The sequence below is a fragment of the Notechis scutatus genome, chromosome 4 (assembly GCF_049901735.1).
Source record: "Notechis scutatus isolate UNSWTSFEM ecotype Mainland chromosome 4, rNotScu1.2, whole genome shotgun sequence".
Taxonomy (NCBI): domain Eukaryota; kingdom Metazoa; phylum Chordata; class Lepidosauria; order Squamata; family Elapidae; genus Notechis; species Notechis scutatus.
In genome coordinates, this window is record NC_142012.1 from 132,327,017 (window position 1) to 132,337,154 (window position 10,138).

General features: G+C 37.5%; 1 protein-coding gene across 1 annotated transcript; it reads left to right on the forward strand.

The window, feature by feature from the left end:
• Positions 1-301: 301 nt before the first annotated feature.
• Positions 302-3,042, forward strand: COPS9 (COP9 signalosome subunit 9). The gene is made up of 3 exons (XM_026695003.2): positions 302-424; positions 1,511-1,583; positions 2,777-3,042. The coding sequence occupies exons 1-3, from the start codon at positions 362-364 to the stop codon at positions 2,812-2,814; spliced, it is 174 nt and encodes a 57-aa protein (XP_026550788.1). The 5' UTR covers positions 302-361; the 3' UTR covers positions 2,815-3,042.
• The last annotated feature ends 7,096 nt before the right edge of the window (positions 3,043-10,138 follow it).

Consider the following 10,138-nt stretch of genomic DNA (forward strand, 5'->3'; position numbering starts at 1 on the left):
ATGTGTTTCCTATAAGGGTTAAATAGTAAGGGTTAAATGAGGCAAGGAGACCCTGAAGGTACACCTTAAATCTGCAACTGGCCGAATAATGGTTGTGCGAATGCAGTCATTCAGTGCTGCTAAGCTTTCGTGACACCCAAAAAATCACCTCCAAGCAACAGCACTCTTGCTTATTTCTTTGGAAGAAACGCCCAAGATCTTTACAGCCAGCACCGATGGGACTTGCTCTATGGTCCTTCCGTCGGAGTCCCAGAACTTGATGAACACCAGAGAGGTCTCCTCCTCCCGCACTCCTAGAGAAGCCGGAAGCTGATTCTTTCTGGAGACGGATGTAGGTGGCCTCCAAGGAAAGAGGGTAGCGATGAAGCCGGCGGTGGACGAGATGTTTCCCGAGGGTGCGGGGCCTTATGTGGACCTTGACGAGGTGAGGCGGCGGCAGCAGCAGCAGAAGGAGGACAGCTTTCCCGGGCTGGGCTATTTTGTTCCCGGTCCTCGGAAATGGGGTCGCGCGACGTCCTTGGATGGAAGTCTGCGGTCCCTTGTGTCAGTCAATTAAGCCATTGTTTGGCCAGGAACGACAGTTTCTGTCTTCCACTGTTGGTGTCTGGTTGAACGAGGAAGGGTGGGCAGATTGGATGCCTCACAAGGGTGGGCTTTTAAGTTTTAAAGAGCTGGCTGAAGCGAGAAATAGTTCCAATATTTGAGGGGCTGCCACAGAGAGGAGGGCGGGGTGGCTCAAGCTATTTTCCAAGGCACCCGAAGGCCAGACAAGGAATAATGGATGGGAGCTGAACAAAGAGAGATTCAATCTAGAAAGAAGAAGGGATTTTCTGAAAGTCAGAGCAATCAACCAATGGAACAGAAGTTGCCTTCAGAAGTTGTGGGAGCTTCAGCACTGGAAGCTTTCAAGAAGAGACTGGACTGCCTTCCTCAGAAATGGTGTAGGGCAGGGGTCTTCAAACTGGACAGCTTTAAGCCTTGTGGACTTCAACTCCCAGAATTCCTCCTCCAGTCATGTTAGCTGAGGAATTCTGGGAGTTGAAGTCCACAAGCCTTAAACTTGTCAAGATCATTAGTGTAGGGGTCTCCTGCTTGGGTGGATGGGGGTGAGATGACCTACAAGGTGCCTTCCATCTCTGTTAATCTGTTAAGGGTTTGCATACTTTTTCAGGGCACAAAGTTTGTTTTTTATGGCAAGATCATTTGGGGACTAATTTTTCATCTGTGTATGTTTATCCGTCATTCCACCGCCACCCTGCTTCTGCTTTTTAGATGAGTGAGATTTTTGAGAGGAGAAAGAAATGCTGCACAAACATTATAATTATAATTTCCATTATAATGTTGGTCTTTATATCTCAACTCAGTAATAGTAATAAGCAATTAAACTTATCAGGATGATTCTGTCTAAATTGTGCTAGATTTAGGTGAGCAACTAGAGAACTGTAAAGTTCTTTAAAGCTAATTATTACATGAATAAGTTGGCACAGATGACAAACCAATTCTTTTTCAGGCTGGAGGAAGTACAGGTTTATTGATGGATCTAGCTGCTAATGAAAAGGCAGTACATGCAGACTTCTTTAATAGTAAGTGTTCAATTTTATTTTAAATCAGGCGTGTTTATTTTAGTCATTGCTGACTGTTTTTTAAAATGTTATTACTGGCTTTACTAGAAACATTACTGAAAATAAAAACATATTAGAACAACATATCTGAGGGAATGTTAAGCCTTCAGTTTATCAAGCAAATGATGGCCAAACACTAGGACCATTATGTTTTATGGATCAGGGGTTATTGGATACATAGCCTTTTAAAGATTTATCATCAGATGCATTGGCTGTTAAGCAGAAAACCTTGGGACATCCTCTGTTTTGCAACAGAAGTACACAGAATACACGTGTATCCTTCAAATTGTGCAATAGCTCAATAGTAATCAGGACCAAAAAAGTCAATTTTGGTATTGTGCCACTTTTGAGGGACGGGAATAATCAATACCCAAATAGTAGCATGCTATTCAGTAGAAATGGAAGTTATTTCCAATAACAGAAAAACAGCAAACTTTTAGAATTAGCATATAACTGAAGGAAACCATTGCATGCTGAATAAGTGAACTGATAGCTTATGCCAGACTACCATAGTATTCCATGCTCAATATTCTTGATTCTGTAAAATGGACAACCGATGGCCTTTGATCTATAAATCACAAAAGGTTGTCCAACCCTGCTACAAAATAAATAAATTGGGGAGGGGGGGAGCTTTTAAATATCAACCCTTTAGCATGTTAAAATAACTCAAGGAGTTGCATTATGTGATCTGTGTTCGAGAATCCCACAATGATATAGGATTTACCTTACATCGGGAGTGTCAAACTCATGTCATTACGTGATGTATTGCGACTTTTCCCCTTTTGCTAAAATAGGGGTGGGCATGGCCAACATGTGACACATCCAGGCTGCAGGCTGTGAGTTTGACACCCCTGCCTTACATAATGACCCTCATTTTCAGTTGAATTTCTTGTGAACTTATTGAATGGATTTCAAGATATTTTTTTTATTCCAAAATGAGGAATACATTTTGTACTGTTACTAAGCTGTATTTATTAAATCTGGATGGCAAAAATCTAGACAATAAATGCCTCCCTTTTTGGCATTTGGTGGTAAGTCTACTTTTTATAGTTGAGATCCCATGAATTAAATTGACATATTCACTTATGTATGTTTTTTTAAATCAGAACAATGAAGTTGTATTTACTTCTGTGTGGTATTCATTATCTTTTTAGATTTTGAAGATATGTTTGATGATGATGATATCCAGTGAAGCGTGTCTTCCAGCTACATGGTGCTGAATTACATTTCTTATAAAGACTCTGTTCTAAACAAAAAGGAAATGTGAACATAGTCGCTAAGACATGAAGACGTTGTGAAATGGCTAAAGATGGATAAAGAGAAGAATTATGAAGCTCATTTCCATTAGGATTTGTATAGATATAGAGTTGTGTAGACTTGCTATAATAAAATCTAAATAAATATTTAATTTTGAAAAAAATGGCTTGTTTTTTCAATTAGATCATTCTAAAATTAGGATTAGAAAAGATAAATTGTAAGTATATTATCTCTCCACATAGAAGAAACTCATGTTCATAGCTCAAAAATCCATAATTCACTACGTATGAATAAGCTGGAATGTGCTTTCATTCATTTGAGGGTATTTCATTTATGGCTACATAAGGAAGTACTGGTAAAGTAAATAAATGTTTAATCTGAGACAGAAGATAGAATCTCAGAGGATATATTTACTTTTGTCATAGTAACATATTATGGAGAAGATGTATTTTCAGAAGATTTTCCTTTCTTTGTAAGATTCTTAAAAAAGCAAGAACTCTGAGGTTATTCTGTGCCAGGTTTCCATAGCTTATCATATTTAAGATGTATCATCCCAACATTTGCAAACACTGTGCCCATGCTGATTATAAATGGAAGTTTTGTCATGAGTGCAGAGAACAAGACAAGCACTCTTGCGTTAGACAAGCACAAATTATTTGATTTTAAAAGGAATGCTATTTATCTGAAATCCTGCTTTATTGAATGTTAGGCAAATCATTTAAAAAAATCTTGTATATAAATTGTAAGGTCTTGTAGGAATTGGTTCTCATGCTTCTGTATAATTTCAAAGTTTTGATACTTCTACCAACTACAGATAGTCCTTGACTTATGACCACAAATGAGCCCAACATTTCTGTTGCTAAACATTTGTTATGTGAGATTTGCCCCATTTTACAACCTTTCTTGCCACAGTTGTTAAATGAATTACTGTGGCTGTTAAGTTAGTAACATGGTTGTTAAGTGATTTTGGCTTTCCCATTGACCTTGCTAGTCAGAAAGTCACAAAAGTTATCACATGGCCCTGGGACACCAATTGTCATAAATATGAGTCAGTTGCCAAGCATCTGAAGTCGGATCACATGACTATTGGCATGAGCAACAGTCATAAGTGTGAAAAAATGGTCATCAATCACTCTTCAGTGCTGTTGTAACTTTGAACAGTCACTAAATGAACTGTTGTAAGTCGAGGACTACCTGCATTTGTTTTCCCAAACTTTCGGGGTTGTGTGGTAGTGCAACCTTTAAATGGGCAAAACAGTGCATCATATGGCAACTATTTTTTAAACAAGATACATCAAGTGGACTAACTTACAGAATGCAAAAGATCCAAAATCTGGAACTCCCGTGGAATTGAAATCTGGAAAACTTCATGAAACATTTTATGACAATACAAAATGTCACACAGTAAAACGTTTCCTATAGTTAACTCCTGATGTTTGACTACAGGCTACTTTCAAGGCTGATGCATCTCTAAACATCTTGAATGTTTAAGAACTGTTTCAGTGAAAGAAGTGCATTAGAAAATCTGCCATTGTTGAAGGCATTGAGGAATCTGATAAGGAAATTTCTGTGACATGTTGACCCAATAGGTCACGTTTTCTTGTTAGTTTTCAAATTTTAAATAACTAAAATCCTTAGTACATATTTGAAAGACTGGCTCTTCGGCTATGAATCTGCCGTTACTTAGATCAGCAGAATTGGTCCTTTCAACTATTAGCTCAAAGTTTCTCAAGTTTGTGTAGACTTCAACTCCTAGAATTCCCCAGCCAGAAGCTCAGTTATATAGCAAATGGAAGAAGGTCTTCTCGATCCTAGATGGAGACTAATATTTGGAACAGACTCTCCTGCTTGAGCAGGGGTTGGACTAGATGACCTCCAAGGTCCCTCTCAACTCTGTTATTCTATGTTCCTGTGTGGCTGTCAGGTTCTGGAATGCACTCCCAGTATTTAGAAAATGGAAATGCTTCCTATTTGCTTCCAAATGCACTTCAAACAACTGGTTTTAACCTTTACAATTTGACACGGTTTACTAAGGAAGCTGTACTTGCAGGACAGCTTCCTTCAACTGATCATGACCCATCTGACCTATTTCTCCTACCAGTGATACCTCATTTCATGAAATGAGGGTGGTGAAGACACAAATGATGTTTTTCCATAGGGGTCCCTGCCCTTTGGAAGTGCTCCCGCATCCCCCAATATTTTAATCTGCCCCTATGCTGTCGGCTTTCCATAAGTAATTAAAAACTTGGTTTTTCCGACATGAGTTTACATTTTCTGTGACAGCCTTGGGTTTCTTTTATTATTTGATTCTGTTTATTTTTCATACTGTGGATGTTTCATGATTTGTATTGACAGATGTTATAAGCAGCCAAAAATTTGCTAATGTATTAATGTATAGATAATGTATTAGTAATAACTATTTCATATTGAGTAAGTCTGCTCAGAGATTAACTTCAATTAATTTTCTCTGCTTTGCAACTGCCTTAACACAGGACTGTCCAGAACTGGTCTTCAGTAGATGTAGAGGAGGAATGTTTATATTATAAGCATGTGTAGCAGATTTTCCAATCTCACAACTATGAATGTGCTAATATTTCTGCTGTAACATTTTTTAATTATGCATGCTCAAATATATACTGTCAGCTAATGCATAATGTATATATACAATCATTGTATAAATGGAAGCTTCTATAGAGTCAGCTGTGAGTGAGCTGTCTCATGGAAACTCAGCATCAGTCTATACCCCCTTAGTGCCAAGTAAAACAATTCACTGCAGCCGACTGTCTCCATTGTTTTTCTGGGAAGTGGACAAAATGTCCAAGAATGCCTTTGGGTCTCTAATCTCCTTCATAAGTTCAGTGTTTTCTTTGGATATATATTAGATTGGTCTATAAAAAGTAAGCAACAGTGCGAGGAAAGAAGCTTGGGTTCAGACAGTGTTCTATTAAACTGAAACTGTTACTAGCTATATCCTCCCTGCAGCTCTATCATGAATGGGCAAACCGTCAAGCATCAATTCTGAGAGAACATCTCTGATATTTTCAGCATTCCACTGCTGAGCTGGCCAAAAGGTTGAAGATCTAGATTTAGGATACTGCAGGAACCCACCAAGCTGCATTTTATCAACAAATCATGTTTTTAATACATACATTATGGTGAGCACATTTGCTAGTGTTTTTCTGGTACTCGTTTTTAAGATTCCAAGCTTTTAAAAAAGGCTTGTGGTAATATGGTTTCAGCCAGAGTGTTGAAGACATCTGTTTTAAGTCTCAAGGGCCCCCCCGTAACAGAGGCAGTGGTAAGTTATACAGTATTAGGAATTCTAGTGCAGCAACATCTGGAGGACCACAGGTTCTCTTTGCCTTCTTTAAGCCTCTACCGCTCAACCTGCTGCTTTATAAAAACACATTGCCCTTTAATGTTTTCACTGCATCATGTTTTTCCATAGCCTCATGAGAACTTTGCTTGATAAAGGGACCCATAAATATAAATAATGAAAGAGTATCTAAATAAGCAGCCAGGCTTGAGCTATGAAAAAATTCGAGGAACTCTAGGCAATTATTCATCCCGGGATTTTTACCTCTCTGTCAAAAGCAAGGTGACAGGCAGCCCGGCTTTTTGCTGTTAATTTGATTGCAAGACCTTTTCCTGGGGTCCTGTCAAAGTATTGATTGCCCTGCATTGCACAAGCAGCTCTGAACGGACGGATCCAGCAGCGATTGAAAACAGTTCTCTGAAGCGGAACTGTTTCCTGCTGTCACTGAGCAAGATTCCTGCTGTACAAAGGAATGGGGGTAGTAATTAGAACATTCTTTTTGGGGCTCCCCACTGAGGGATGATTAAAAACCCTGGAGCTGAGAGGCAGGTAGGTCAGGCTGTGAGAAGAAAGGCAAAACCCATATGTTTCCTTTTCATTCTGGTGGAGAAAACACTAGGAAAGGGGTCTTCCACCTTAGCCAGATGGATGGAATCCACTTATAATGCTCACCAATCCAGTTACAGACAATAATTTAGAATAGGCTCAAGACTGGAATACTGTGCTCATATGCTTTAATGTCAGCTCACCATTGGTATAGTGGTTTTGTTTTTGTTTTTTTGCTTCAATTTGTTGGTTTGGTTTAGACATTATTTTAGACTATAGTTCACTTAATTGTGGCTCATTGAATAAGCCATAACAAATAGGGTCCACACAGCATGTTAAGACATAGCCAACTAATTAGCCAACACATGAATTTAGCCAGGATGTGGGCAATCTTTTGTTTAATATCAAAAGTTACACTATCATGAATATAATGAAATATTATTTTCCCAGGTAAAATTATGCCTCAAGTTTTGTACCAGCTTAGGACATTAAATAAGTAGGGCTTCCCTAAACTATTTCACCCCCATATATTTGGACAGAATGGTCATGCTGAATTGAGGTTCTGGGAGAAAGCTCAAACATTTGGAAAATAACAGAGTAGAGAAAGCTGTATTTGATAAATCATCTTTCTTCAATCTGGTACAATATCAACCTATGTACCATATTGAGGATGATGCAGAACATACATCACATCTGGACAGCAGAAGTTTGGACAAGATGGATCCAGAGTGACTTTTTCTTTTGTTTTCTCTCTGTTTTGCCTTTGGCTGTCTTATGGCCCATTGCCTAATTCATAAATAGAATAAATAGAATGGTAGTTCACATTCTCTTCAAGGAACCAAGTTGCTTGACTCAGGGGTTTCAAAATGTTTTCTGTGTTCTGATGAGAACTTCATGGAGTTCCATGAGAGACTAAGGACAAAGAAAGAAATTCACTTAAGCACGGCCAATTTTCTATCACCAGAACTTACCTCTTGATTAGAAGTTTGAGATTTATTATCTCTTTTTTTTACTAAGGGGTTCTATTGCTTGAAAACGTAAAAAAAAAAAAAAATCTGGCTTATCCTATCCCAATCATTTTCTTTCTAGGTTCAAGAGAATGGTCAGTAAGGAAAAATAGTAACATTATTTGGAATTTTGGGTCTTGATATCTTAAAACAAAGTTTGGTTTTATTCTACTTGATTTTAGTTTAATCAGGACCTTCAATATAAAGCATTTTTATCATGTTTATGAGTGAATAGATTGTGTAGTTATTAATCTCAGTTGTTATATAACAATCAGTTGTTTTCAGAAGACGATGTGGAGGAAGTGACATCTCACATACCCATCCATCCCACTATTGAGAGCAGGTAGTAGAAGATGAAATGGCTAGTTTTAAATTTCTGCTGAAGTTTGATATTTGTTAATAACTATAGAAAATGAGGACTATAAACCCAGATATGTCAATGTCAAATGAGATCGATAATTAGTCTATAAAATCTTTCATTTTGGTACTGAGGCTCTAGATTGGCTGGGGCATTAGATTGGCACTGGGGATGCCAGATTGTAGCCCCTGATCAGCCTCAGAAACTCACTACGGGATTAATCTCAACCCAACCAGGAACCAGAGTTATGGTGGTTGGAAAAAATGGGAGCATGTGGTGCTAGGCATGCACCTCCTGCTCCAGAATTAAAAGGTGGGGTCGAAATTTAAATAGAGATAGATAGATAGATAGATAGATAGATAGATAGATAGATAGATAGATAGATGAGTGAGTGAGTGAGTGAGTGAGTGAGTGAGATGATAGATAGATAGATAGATAGATAGATAGATAGATAGATAGATAGATAGATAGATAGATAGATAGAGTGAGTGAGTGAGTGAGTGAGTGAGTGAGATGATAGATAGATAGATAGATAGATAGATAGATAGATAGATAGATAGATAGATAGATAGATAGATAGAGTGAGTGAGTGAGTGAGTGAGTGAGTGAGTGAGTGAGTGAGTGAGTGAGTGAGTGAGATGATAGATAGGTAGATAGATAGATAGATAGATGATAGATAGATAGATAGATAGATAGATAGATAGATAGATAGATAGAGTGAGTGAGTGAGTGAGTGAGTGAGTGAGTGAGTGAGTGAGTGAGATGATAGATAGATAGATAGATAGATAGATAGATAGATAGATAGATAGATAGATAGATAGATAGATAGATAGATAGATAGATAGATAGATAGATAGATAGATAGATAGATGATAGATAGATAGATAGATAGATAGATAGATAGATGATAGATAGATAGATAGATAGATAGATAGATAGATAGATAGATAGATGATAGATAGATAGATAGATAGATAGATAGATAGATAGATGATAGATAGATAGATAGATAGATAGATAGATAGATAGATAGATAGATAGATAGATAGATAGATAGATAGATAGATGGGAAAGAGAGAGACAGACAGAGACACAGACAAAGAGAGACAGAGAAAGAGAGAGAGAATTTTAAAGATTACAAATCTGATGTAGTCAGTAAACAGAAATTGGGTCGTAAACAGATTCCTGTGAGAATTGGATGTTGTAGAAATATCAGCAAATAAACAAAATAAATTCTGGTGTGCATGTGGTCAGCATGTGGTCTTCTCAACTATGGACTCTGACATTTTTTGATTAAATCTCTTGTCCACTATGCTATTGTGCATTGGGTCATTGTTGACTAGATTGATTGATTAAGCAGGTTTGCAATCTTGTATTGTTGTTTGATCACCTTGACCTGCCTGTAATTCTTGCAGACCCACAGAAGATAATTATTTTAGATGTTTCAGAAAGATAAGCAGGAGAAAAACCTATTCCTGATTTGAATGTCTTTGACTAATCAGTAGGAAAAAAAGACACAGCAGTGATAATGAGTTGGGACCACTTAAAAAAAGCCTCTCAAGCTTTGCTTTATCTGCAGAGGGAACAAGAGGTAGTAAAGTGTTCACAACAATCAGAGGAAGACCTCTGTAATTGAGGACCAAAAGAAAGAAAAAAAGCACAGCAGGATAGGTAGCCTGAGAAAATTAATGTGTTTGATAATGACACATATGACAAGGTATTACAATACAGAAGGATATGAGCAATGTTTTAAAGCAAATTTCTGAAAAAAAGGGGATCCTTTTTTAATTGCAACAGCTGGATAAAACATACAGCTTATTGAGAAGCTCAATATATCCCCCTGTTTCATTTTATAGAACTATTAGAAATAATACAGCAATATTTTGTGCCACGTCTTTTATTAAGTCTAGTGAGTTTCAGATGACATTAGAAAAAACAAAAAGGAGAATTCCTTGCAACGTATATGCAGCTGAACTGAAAAACTTATCTGAATCCTGCACATTTGGCAAAGGGCTAAATAATGATTTGAGAG